The sequence below is a fragment of the Arachis duranensis genome, chromosome 9 (genome assembly GCF_000817695.3).
Source record: "Arachis duranensis cultivar V14167 chromosome 9, aradu.V14167.gnm2.J7QH, whole genome shotgun sequence".
Lineage (NCBI taxonomy): Eukaryota > Viridiplantae > Streptophyta > Magnoliopsida > Fabales > Fabaceae > Arachis > Arachis duranensis.
The window spans coordinates 4546877-4560430 of record NC_029780.3 but is presented as its reverse complement, the minus strand read 5'-3'; the positions used below and the strand labels follow the sequence as shown (position 1 = coordinate 4560430).

General features: G+C 36.1%; 2 protein-coding genes across 2 annotated transcripts in view; both read right to left on the bottom strand.

The window, feature by feature from the left end:
* LOC107464172 (putative F-box/LRR-repeat protein At3g59160) overlaps positions 1-13554 on the bottom strand; it is a 121048-nt gene that overhangs the window by 90626 nt on the left and 16868 nt on the right. The window lies entirely within an intron of this gene.
* LOC107464171 (putative FBD-associated F-box protein At3g50710) overlaps positions 12391-13554 on the bottom strand; it is a 17887-nt gene continuing 16723 nt past the window's right edge. Inside the window, exon 5 of the mRNA XM_052253828.1 lies at positions 12391-12730. Within this exon, the coding sequence (XP_052109788.1) occupies positions 12682-12730 (49 nt within the window). The 3' untranslated portion in view covers positions 12391-12681. The remainder of the gene's footprint in view (positions 12731-13554) is intronic.

Here is a 13554-nt window from a genome sequence, read left to right as displayed (position 1 = left end):
ATTGGGGGTTTTAAGAACGATGAGCAAATATGATAAATGACAAGTAAAATAAATAAATGACTGTAAAATAAACTCTTGGCAAAGTAGGAGAAATTAGAAGTCCTATCCTAGTTATCCTTATCAATGATGATGAAAATTGAATCTTAATTCCACTTAATTAACCTCTGCTGGTGCAAAGGAAGGTCAAGTGGCTAATTAGATTGATCTTCAAATCCTAGTTAATTCCTAGAAAAAGATTGGGATTATAGAAGTTCAAGCTAATTGGCAAAGATAGCGGTTATCGATCAAGTTGAGTTGATAACTCAAGAGTTACTGATTTCTTAACCCAAGACAAGAATGTAAAAAGCTGAATTAAAATCATAAATCTGAAAACATCTCAATAATGTATAATCCTAACATGGAAAGTATTCATAAACCAATTGGACAACATAAATCAAACACAAATAAAAGCATTAAAATATCTCAAAGTAGAAGAGAAATCAAAATAAAGGAATATTGAACCTGATATGAAGAGTTGAAATAAATCCTAATTTCTAAAAATCCTAATTTCTAAATTCTAATCCCTAAGAGAGAGGAGAGAACCTCTCTCACTAAAACTACATCTCAACTATCAAAAGTAACTAATTGGCTCCCCCCTTTTTCGGATGCATTCCCCCACTTCATAACCTCTGATCTGTGCCTTCTGGACTTAGATTTGGGCCGAAAAGGGCTTCAGAAAATGCTGGGATCGTTTTCTGCAATTTCTGGTGCGTGGCCTCTGTCACGCGGTCGCGTCATCTGGAGTTTTCCATGTCACACGGCCGCGTCAGTCATGCGTCCGCGTCATATGCGTTTCTCTCAAGGCGCGCGATCGCGTCAATCACTCGTTCGCATCGCACAGATCTTCGCACTGACACGCGGCCGCGTCGCCCATGCGATCGCGTCGCTACCAGTTTCTTCAAGAACTCCGTTTCAAGCTTTCCTTCCATTTTTGCATGTTTCCTTTCCATCCTCTAAGCCATTCATGCCCTGTAATCTCTGAAATCACTTAACACACATATCAAGGCATCTAATGGTAATAAGAGATGATTAATATTAGCAAATATAAGTCCAAAGAAACATGTTTTCAATCATAGCACAAATTCCGGAAGGAAAACATAAAACATGCGATTAGTATGAATAAATGGGTAAAGAGTTGATAAAAACCACTCAATTGAGCACAAGATGAACCATGAAATAGTGGTTTATCAACCTCCCCACACTTAAACATTAGCATGTCCTCATGCTAAGCTCAAGAGAAGCTATAAAGGAGTGAAGAGGAATGATAGAGAGTATGCAATGCAACCTATCTATGTGAATGCAGCTACATGCAAAATGTTTCTACCTACTTGGTTAAAAGTAAATAAGTTCTCCAAGACAAATATGAATCGAATTCCACTAATTCAAATTATACAATAAAAAGAAAGTAAACTTGTAAGAAGATAGCTAATGAAAGCAGGGAACATAGAATCAAGCACTGAACCCTTACTGGTAGTGTATATCATTCTAACTCTCAAGTGTCTAGGGTCAATTCTCTCAATTCTCTACTAATCTTGATTTCTATAGCTTGCTCTTCATCTAACAATCAACAAAAATTTAATGCACCAATACACAAATCAAGAGGTCTTTTAAGGGTTGTAATGGGGTTAGGGTTAAGGTAGGATTGTATTTGGCCAAGTGGACTAAAAATCTGAATCCTTAATTAACATAAACTTTTCATCTAACTTAAGACAATCCATTTAATTAAAATACAAAATCTAACTTCCCATTAACTGTGTTTTCTACATATTCATGCATCCTAAAATTGAGTTTAGTACATATGCATTGATGCCAACACTTACTTTGGGGCATTTTGTCCCCCTTTTTTTATTTGCTCTTTTTCTTTTCTTTTTTACTTTTTTTAATTTTTCTTTTCTTTTTTTTTCAATGCATATGATTAAGGTATTGAATGCATAAACATGTTCTTAACATTTTTCACATTTTCACAAAAAGTCTAACATACTCAATTCCCAAACCAAACGTTTCCAAACCCACTTTTCCCACACTTAATTCATGAGCACTTTCACTAGTCTAAGCTAATCAAGGATTCAAATTAAGGACATTATTGTTTTTCACTTAGAGTTAGTGATGAGCTAAAGTAAAGAACAAATGGGTAAATTAGGCTCAAATTGGTTTGCAAAGGATAATGAAAGGGTAATGCCATATGGGTATGTAAGCTTAGTGAAATAAGGCCTCAATCATATAAGTGTATGCATACATTAAACAATGGAAATATAGAATCAAGCAAGACAAAGATCACAATTTCAGAGAGAACAACACATACCAAAAATAAAATATTGGTTGATAAAATGTAACCAATCAAATAGGCTCAAAATCTCACTGGTTTTGTGTGTTCGAGCTTTAAACCATGTTCCAAAATAAGATTTCTTCAAACAAGTTTTTCAAAAAGTTTTATTCAACTTAGTGAAATACTATAAAAGGTTTCTTGAAAAAGAAAATATTACTTCAACCAAGTGGTAAAATATGCACAAAATCAAACTATAATGCAATCAAACATGCAAATGCAAGAACTAACCATGGAGAAGTTTAAACATTGGTGTTGAGTCAGAAAATAACTAACCCATGGAGATCAGTATCGACCTCCCCACACTTAAAGATTCCACCGTCCTCGGTGCATGCAATGATGTGCAGGTGGGCGTGGGTTGTGGTTCCTCAGCCGGTGCTCGTTGTGGAGTCTTTCTTTTTACCCTTCCTGGTGGCCATCCTGAAAAGAGAAAAAGAAAGTAACTTTTAAAGCTAAGGGTTAGAGCAAGGAGGAGAATGAGAATGGTGGTAATTAAAGCATAGTAAAGAAGAATGATGTTAACAATGGTCATGACTACATGTGAAAAGTCATCAATGGAAATATAACAAGTGCATGTAATGACAAATAAATGCAAGGTGTTTATTGGCATGCCGGCAAGGGCATGAGTAGCATAGATCAAGCATTCAATGTCCCATTTAGATTTCCAAGTCTTTCAAACTAAAAATATGCTTGTAATAACAATTATATTTGATTAATAAAATATAAGAAGGGTTTTGTGAAAAGCAGGCATTTAGAGTAGTAGATTTAAAAGAAATCTAAAAAAGAAGTAGTGCAAAATGTCATATGGGCGTTTTCACAAACACATAGCATGCATGTTAAATAAGGTATAGAAAATATTAATTTGAACATGCAAGTAACCCTATAGAAAAATAATAAATAATTGTTAAACAAGTCCTTAAACAATCCATGAGCAAAATAATGATCCAAATAAATTTTCAACACCAATTAAAAGAAAAATAAAGAAAAAGAAAAAGAAGGGAAAGAAAAGATTTAGATTTGGGAAAGAAAATATAAGATATTTGGCTGATCTGGATAAGCAGTACGCCACTTGTGACGCAGACGCGTGAGTGACGCGGTCGCGTGGTGCGCGATAAGGTCATGTGATGCGGACGCGTGGATCACGCGATCGCGTGGCCTGATTTGTGCGATTGGCGCGAGGGCAGCCTTGCGGTCACGCAACTCTCTATTCGAAACTCTTTTTGCCAATTTTTAGGGTGTCGCAGTCGCATGGGTGACGCGATCTCGTGAATGGCCTTATTTCCAATATGACGCGGACGCGTGGGTGACGCGTTCGCGTGGTGGGGCTTGTGCTGCTAGCATCATTCCAGCCCCGCTCCATCATAACTCTCTGCCATGCACCCTTTACTTCGATTTTACAAATACACGCGTTCGCATGGGTGACGCGGACGAGTGGGAGGCAATTTTTCGCAATTGACGCGGATGCGTCAACGACGCGGTCGCGTGGGGCAATTTGTGCCAAAGGCACGCCTCCAGCCACGCTCTCGCATAACTCTCTGTTCAACCTTGTTTTCTTCCCATCGCACCTGTGACGCGGACGCGTCGGCGATGCTGTCACGTCGCGTGCGAATTTTTTTTTGATGCAGCATGCAGAATGCAAAATGCAATGAATGTGATGCAGAAATTCAGGTTCAAACAAAATTCAAAAACAGAGTAAAATAAAAGGAACGATCATACCATGGTGGGTTGTCTCCCACCTAGCACTTTTAGTTAAAGTCCTTAAGTTGGACATTTGATGAGCTCCTGTTATGGTGGCTTATGCTTGAATTCGTCCAGAAATCTCCACCAGTGCTTGGAATACCAATATCCTCCGGGGTCCCAAACTAGGCACGTAAAGCTTCTAAGTAGCTTTAAACAGATTTCCAGGCTCCCAGAGTGACAAATATCAGAATATTTTCCAGGATCCCAAATTTTGCTTTTAAATCCGCCTTTGTTTGGATCTATATGCTTCTATTTGGGCGGTTCAGAAGTTATATTCTCACCAAGGTGACCAAACGTCTTTCGAGATCCATTCGATTGAGCTTGACACCAATCCTTGCACTTCGAGTTGAAGTGTGGAACCTTATTGAACCTTGTGCACCAGCTCTGAGTACGAGCCATTTCCCTCTTACTCTTAAAGCCACAGAGAGCTCTAAGCTGGCCATCTGTTTCAAACAAACCATATTCAAGTGGAAGATTGAAGATAAAAGGCAAGGATTTAACCCACTTGAAGTTTGTGTTGGTCGGTAATGGCCTTGGGACAGGTGTTTCCAGTGGTTCTCTAAGTTCTACCCCCTTATAATCTTCTGTGAATTCTTCCATTTCTTTGCAAATTTCTTCCACTTCAACCATATCTTGATCAAAGTCTTCGATTTCTCCCTCATCATCGCTCAAGTCATATATTGGAGGTTGAGAAAAATCTACCTCAGCATCATCTTCATATTCACTCGGGGAAGATTCTTCTGTCTCAAAGAATTCACTTGCGGATGCAAGTTCGTCACTAAGAGAATAGGACTCGTGATCATCATCATCAAGGAAACCTGCGTCTTGGGTTATTCTATCCAGTTCTTCATAAGATATTTGCACCGGAGGCGGTGCAAAATCCTCCTCAGCGTCAATTGTAGCATCCTCGACGGAGTCTTTTATGACTCTGTGTTCCCATGGAGGTTCAGCATCTCCTAAATCTTCAACCAACTCTTTCTCTTCTACAATGACAGCATCCTCTACTTGTTCCAGGACGAAGTTATGCTCTATGCTGTCCACTGGAGCTTCTCGTGTCTTCTTCACAACACATTCTTCATTAGATTCTCCACGTGAAGCCATGGGAGTCTGTTGAGTGTCTGAACGTCTGAAAGATAATTGAATTATTGCTTGTTCCAGTTGATGAAGGGTTGCATTAAATTGGTTTACTAATTCTTTGAGGCAAACCTGCGATTCTTGCTTTGATGGATATGGACGTGGTGTATGGGGGAGTGGTGATTCTTGGGAGTAATTGGATTGGCGTTGGGGTGGATAAGGATCATATGGTGGTGAATGCTGAGAAGAAGCTTGTGAGTATGATGGGTGAAGGTTGTGTTGAAAGGATGGTCTCTGAGCATGGGGTGGGGCTTGTTGGTAGCTACAAGGGGTTCACCATATCTATCAGCTTGGTATGCATTGTAGAATGGTCTCTGTCCATGATATCTAGGAGGGTGTTGTTGCCTAAAGGGGTGATCAGATCCTTTTAGCTCCACACATCTTTGATTGCTTAGACCTTGATGCATAGTCCTGCTATAACTTCCATTCCTTTCAACAAAATTAGAACTAAACTCAAAGCGAGAGGGGTGAGAATTCATAGTAGTGAGAGAAAAATAAAAACAAAAATTAACAAAAAGAGAATATCTTAAAAAAAAATATGATTTTTGAAAAAGGATAAGATAAGATTTTGAAAAAGATATAATTTTTGAAAAAAGATTTGAATTTTGAAAAATAAGATAAGATAAGATAAGATAAGATAAAAAAAATTAAAATAAAAATCTGAAATTTTTTTTAAAGTATTTACAATAACCAATAATAAGGCACACGTTTGGAATTTCCCGGCAACGGCACCATTTTGACGTCGGGATTTTTGCTAGTAAAAAATTTTATAAAAATATAGTCGCGTTGTGAGTATAGATTCTAAACTAACAGAAAATCCCTTCGTACAAATGTTTTGGTTGTCACAAGTAACAAACCCCTAAATAAATTGATAACCGAAGTATTTAAACCTCGGGTCGTCTTCTCAAGGAATTGCAGGGATGTATGTTCTTATTATTGGTTATGAGTTTTGTAAATTGGGGGTTTTAAGAACGATGAGCAAATATGATAAATGACAAGTAAAATAAATAAATGACTGTAAAATAAACTCTTGGCAAGGTATGAAAAATTAGAAGTCCTATCCTAGTTATCGTTATCAATGATGATGAAAATTAAATCTTAATTCCACTTAATTAACCTCTGTTGGTGCAAAGGAAGGTCAAGTGGCTAATTAGATTGATCTTCAAATCCTAGTTAATTCCTAGAAAAAGATTGGGATTATAGAAGTTCAAGCTAATTGGCAAAGATAGTGGTTATCGATCAAGTTGAGTTGATAACTCAAGAGTTACTGATTTCTTAACCCAAGCCAAGAATGTAAAAAGCTGAATTAAAATCATAAATCTGAAAACATCTCAATAATGTATAATCCTAACATGGAAAGTATTCATAAGCCAATTGGACAACATAAATCAAACACAAATAAAAGCATTAAAATATCTCAAAGTAGAAGAGAAATCAAAATAAAGGAATATTGAACCTAATATGAAGAGTTGAAATAAATCCTAATTTCTAAAAATCCTAATTTCTAAATTCTAATCCCTAAGAGAGAGGAGAGAACCTCTCTCACTAAAACTACATCTCGACTATCAAAAGTAACTAATTGGCTCCCCCCTTTTTCGGATGCATTCCCCCACTTCATAACCTCTGATCTGTGCCTTCTGGACTTAGATTTGGGCTGAAAAGGGCTTCAAAAAACGCTGGGATCATTTTCTGCAATTTCTGGTGCGTGGCCTCTATCACGCGTCCGCATGGGTCACGCGGTCGTGTCATCTGGAGTTTTCCATGTCACGCGGCCGCGTCAGTCATGCGTCCGCGTCATATGCGTTTCTCTCAAGGCGCGCGATCGCGTCAATCACTCGTTCGCATCGCACAGATCTTCGCACTGACACGCGGCCGCGTCGCCCATGCGATCGCGTCGCTACCAGTTTCTTCAAGAACTCCGTTTCAAGCTTTCCTTCCATTTTTGCATGTTTCCTTTCCATCCTCTAAGCCATTCATGCCCTGTAATCTCTGAAATCACTTAACACACATATCAAGGCATCTAATGGTAATAAGAGATGATTAATATTAGCAAATATAAGTCCAAAGAAACATGTTTTCAATCATAGCATAAATTCCGGAAGGAAAACGTAAAACATGCGATTAGTATGAATAAATGGGTAAAGAGTTGATAAAAACCACTCAATTGAGCACAAGATGAACCATGAAATAGTGGTTTATCAAGGATGCACACTGACTCATACTCATTAGTACCTCCATCCCCGTATGTCTTTACATGTGTGGCCCAAAGGTAGCACTTTTCTTTCATGTCGGCCGACAATTCCTTCCTCCTTGCAGGAGTTTCAAACTTTTCAAAAATTTGGTCGGCAGGCTACTTTTTGAGTGGGGGACTTTTAGCCTCTGAAAAATTCAATGCTGCCTTAACCCCAATGTTTGCAATTTGCTCTACCAGCTCCTATAATTCTTTAATTAGTATTGGTGTCTCAAGACTTTTTCCCTTCTCAGATCCTGGTCGCCCCTTTTGAGTCAGCATTTCTTCCTGACTCGAATCAGTGAAGTCGAGGTGAATGATGGCGCCGGAAATTGTTTTGGTACATAGGATGTTATATTGACGATCATCATCAATGCAGCAGTGGCTTCACAGGACGGATTACTGCGTGTTGACATATAAGATACTATAAGAATAAGAATAGACGAATGATATCGAAAGAGGGTTATATTGTGTAGAACTTACATTTTCGAAGGAGCTACTAGCACTGTGGGTGTGCTTTCAGCAGGTTGCTGGGGTTGCGGAATGCTGCAGGGTTAGAAAAAAGGATTTAAATTATAAAAAACCAATTTTACCTCAATTCAGATGAGCTACACCCAAATAAGAAAACAATACACCCAAATAATAACCAAATACACACGAATATTATTCCTCACCCCTTAATTGTTTCTTCGCTAATTTTCTTGTTCGGGGACTTTGGGGGGATGGTTCAATTTGCACAAGGCTTGCTGCTATTGTTTGCGATGGAGGCATGTATACTTGAACCGAAACTCTAAACAAAACAAAAATAAAAAGTTAAAAAACTCCCTTAAATAGATGATTGAAAGGTTGAAATTTAGTTATAAAACTCACATATCAAGCGGTTCAAATTTTGAATGTGTCTCCATCCGAACCATGATCATCTTATGTTGAGCTGCGTCACTGACCGATTCTTCTTTCAGACCCAGTTTGAAATCCACCAAAATAATATCAAAATACACCTGAAGCATTAAAAAGAAACACAGCCTCTGTTTTTTTAGAACTTACGTAGTTGCAGATTTTTCTTTTTTTTTTCCTGCCTTTTTTTTTTCTTGAATAAAACATTAAAAGACTTTTTTTCTAAAAACAATATATACAGAATTAGAAGAAGATGGTAACAAAAGAATTAAACAACTGGTATTAGAAACAGAAATTACATGCTATCCATGTGTTTATTTACGCTGCTTTGATCTGTTTGTGCTTGAAACAAAGGATCATTCTTACTTCCTAATTTCACCTCTGACATTCTAAGCATAGAATAAACATCATTCAGTAAAAATATTATTTAATTAAATCAAGATCTCAAAATTCTATCAAATAAAGGATCCTACATTTCGGATGAGTCATAGTAACCTTCCGTCGATGGGACCCCAGTTTTCTTTATCCTGGGAAAGCAAAAAAAATTATCAGCAACAAAAAACACCTTAAAATAGACAACATACACCCAAATTCAACATACCCCTGTGCAGCATCCTTTTTATTGGTTTTCTTCTTTTTTGATTCTCTGAAGAATTCTTTTATTTCTTTAGTTCTTACATCAGTTCTGACAGTACATGCAAAAGAATATGTTAACAAATAATATTTTGATGATAAAGGGTTAGATAGCTTTACAACGTATCTTACACATCATAAGATTTAATTTGTTCTTCAGAAGACGAATCCTCAACAATGTGCTTTCTTTTTTTGGATTGCATCCTGAAAATAAAAAAAGTATGAATCAGACAAATACAATAAAACTAATGATAAAATACTTCCAAAACTAGTGCATACTTTTTGGGTGAAGTTTGAATTTTTTTCTTTGATTTTTGTTTAATGATTGGTGACGATTCTTTACTTCTGAAATTAATTGAGAAACACTCTATTAATACATCAAATTTTGATAATAAATAGAAAAAAAAGAAATGCAATCAAAATTTCAAAATCTTACTCATCATCGGATTCACTTTCACTTTCTAAAGTGGAATCCTCCACAATCTGTTTTCTTTTTCTGGATACCATTTTGGAGAGCAAGCAATCGTTAGAAAAAAATACCCTAAAAATGACAAAATACACCCAAAAATATTACTTACTTTTTAGTTGTCCTGGAGGGTTGTTTCCTTCTTTTTGTTGCTTCCTTTGAGTTTTGTTCAGACTCAGACTCAGAGGAAAAAACAAATTCATTCTTCGATGAATTACTTTCTGATGAACTTACCTTCTTCTTTTTTGTCTTTTTCTTTTTTTTCTTTCTTTCTTTTCTTTTCTTTCTCTTTCATTTTCTTCAATTTCTTTTTCACTTCCACTCTCTTGACGATGCCCTGAAATAGTCGAAACGTTAGTTTACACCATCTACATAACTAAAATACACCCAAATTAGAGAAGATGTTCTGTTCAGTTATCATATGACCATCAATTTCTGCTCTGATCCTCGCAACCAGTAGCTCCCTTTTCCAATGGCTAACCCAGGGCAGTCCAAGGATTGCTTCTCCTTTCTTGTCTATGTATTTTGTTAGATGAAAATAAACTATCATCAAGGCATAGAGGCAGCCATCAATTGATTTTTTTCTTTTTCAAGCGATAATTGGTTATGCCTTTGATGATGAAATTGAGGACATGGCTGCCCCAGTTGCACTCCGTTATGTTGTCCATTCGAAAAATTAGAGCCAGGTGGACAGGAGATACTTTGTTTATCATAGTTGGTAATAAGAATGCCATTTGAATATAGAGGACGAAAATCCTCCTGAACATTAGGCGATCTTGATCATTGTCAACACCGATATCCATTATCTGATCGGTCAAATTCTTTAATGTTTTCCCCTTGAACCTTCTAAAAATCTTTGTTCTCCTAAGAAAGTTCCTTAAACCTCACTTTATCAAGAAATAGGTCTCCTAAAAAAAACAAATTACACTTGAAATACACCCAATTACCAGCCATATATATCTAAATTTATTTTTTTATTACATGAGATCAGAATAAGATAGTACAAAATGCAAGTATAAAGGTTTTCTATAATTAATTACCTGATGCATTGAGGCCAAGGACAGCTCCTATTTTTTTGGGTTTAATTTTTAACGAACCGTGCTTTGTGTTCAATTTGTTTTTTGTCCAAATTAAAGGAATTAGCCAACTTCTTCAACAGTTTGTGTGGCACATTCACCGGCAGGATGTGCATCAGACCACCAAATCCTAATTTGCGAACGATGGCCTTCTTTGCCTTGCTCATTTTTTTAAAATTTTTCATTCAATAATCGCGTGGAACATCTCAAATTCTTGGTTTGCTATAAACAAAGTAAAATGAGAGTCCTTTAAATAACCTATATTTATACTAGAAAAAATTGATTTGTTCTAAAATATATATATGTGCTTACATTGTATTTTTTTTTCACCTTGGCTCTTGCTTGTCATTTTTATTGTAAGGAATAAAAAATATTATCAATAGATAAAAATACCAACCAAATAACAGTCACATCCACTCAAATACTAGTCACATACACCCAAATACCAGCAACATACACCCAAATAACTGCCAGATACACCCAAATACCAGTTCCATACACCCAAATACCAGCTTCATACACTCAAATCCAATCCTATATATATTTATTATTTTTTTATTACATGACATTATATGAGTTCAAAATGATATTCAAGTCAACGAAACATGCATACAATGACACTACAAGCTCAAGCACAAGTACAACAGCACTAGTTACACTTGAATGCTCTTGATATATATACCAGACACATACACCTGTATTTTTTTTTAATTACATAACATTATATGATGAGTTCAAAATGATATTTAAGTTCAAACTTTCACTATAAGAATCAGTCAATTTGAATTCGATGATAAACACCAAAAAATTTGCCATATACACCCAAATATGAGTTCACTTGAAATACAGTACAAAATTTATATGTATACAAACTCACTTCCAAACTTCCAAACATGCACAAAAACAGATGAAAAAATATGTTAACCATTCACTAAAAGTACGTAAAACAGTATAACCGACTTGAGCAGTTTCACCAGAACTTTAATATCTACTTTAAACCAAGAATATATAATGAATCTACTCAATAAAAGAGAAATACGATGATATAATGCTTCCTCTTCGAAATCAGAAAGAAAAATTTGAAAATTTTAAAAGATTACCGAAACAGTACCTTGAATAATGTTTTTTCTTTCTTTTTGGTGTTTTTTTATGGAGATTTTGATGTTTGCTTGTTGATTTCGTCGAATGTTGGCGAGGAGTTAAAAGTTTTTTCAAAGTTTTTGAACGTGCCTTGAATCTCGACGGTTGCAGTTTTGATCGAAGAAGAAGAAGAGTCGTTCATAATGGTGAGTAGCGCACTTTGGAAACGGTTGAGTATCGCACGTGTTTAACACACTTGAGTTGGGTGAGAGTAGTTTTTGTTGGGTTTGACCCAATTTGTAGAACTTGTAAACCAAAAAAACTTGTATGTGCAACATAACTGTTATAAAATAGAGTATTATTTTTAAATTGTCAACCACCACATTAAATTCGAAACAAGTAAGATTAATACTAGCGAAGGACATATTTGCCAATGCCACATAAAATTTAGAATCTTGATAAGTAAAAGTAATCAAACTCGGAGCATTAATCGATGCATTCTCCAAATTAGAACACCAAGCAATCTTTAAAACTTTAAGTTGCACTACTGGAAAGATGCATATCTCTATATAGAACGCAATTTCGTTAATTCCAGTTTCTCAAGGTGATAAAATGTATGGAAAAGTTCAAGAGACCACATGCTTGTGAGAATCAAATTGTTTGGATATTGAAAGCCTAGATATATAATAACATAGCATGATAACTAAGTTAATTAAATCAAAACCCTACTATAATTGGAAAGTATATATATAATCCAAATTAAAATTAAGGAGAACTAAAAAGGCAACAATATCATATACTAGATAAGCACAATTTGTGAATACATTGTTTTGATTATCAAGAGCTGAACATGGTGCCATCATCAGATAATACTAGTAGCCACCATCTCAGTCTAATATGCAAAATTATTATGCTAATTTTTCTGCTTTTAGTCATAGTAGAAGAACATTAGGGATGCAACAACCACAAGCAATAATTCATAATAGGTCTTCCATTGCAGTTGGACCTGGTATCTTCATAATGTATTGTTGGGAAACCAAATCATGAATCCTCAATGCAGCATGAATTAGTTGACGCTGGGACCGGCGTTGATGCCGCCGCCGGACACAGAAGTACTGCCGCCAAAAGAGATGAGTTTAGGTGAAAATATAAATCCAAGCCAAGCAAATAAATAACCACCAGGTAATGTTGTAGCATTGCATGAATTACAATTATACAGCTTTTAATTCTATCATCACATTTAAGTTTAAGTATACGTTTCTTGCTTTAACAGGTCTAGGGAACAACAAACTTCAAGGAGAGATCGAAATGACTATCCATGTGTGGTAATTTTCTAATGTATGGTTGATATAAATAGATGAAGATATTATTAGATTTTAGAGTAAATTACCATTTGTATCCACGAAAGTTAAATTCGCTGACATATCTACCTATAAAAAAAAGAATTATCATTTGTATCCATAAAAAATGATTTTTACAAGTAAAATTATCTAAACCCTAAAAAATTAAATAAAATTCCTAAATTATCTTTATCTCCACCACTACCACTATCATCTCCTCCCCTCCCCCCCTCTCCTCTCTCTATCTCTCAATGTTCTCATCTTTTTTCCACCATTGCCACCACCACCACTAACCCATCCTCTCTCTCTCCTTCTATTTTCTGAGCTCGTCGCCGCCGTCATAATCCGTCAACTCTGCCAACTCCTTCCTCTTTCTCTTTCTCTCGTTTTTCTTCCGTGTTTTTTGCTTTTCTCTTTCTCTGCTTCTTCAAATTCTCAACCCGGAAAAAGGGCTTCACCATCATCAACAACAATAGAACCATCTTCAGATTCTTTGCCCCCACACTCTCTTATACCTGCAAAATCCCTTATCTTCACCACCACACCTCCTCCTTCACCCAATCACCTTTCTAACCCTAACCCTTTTCACCCAGCCACTA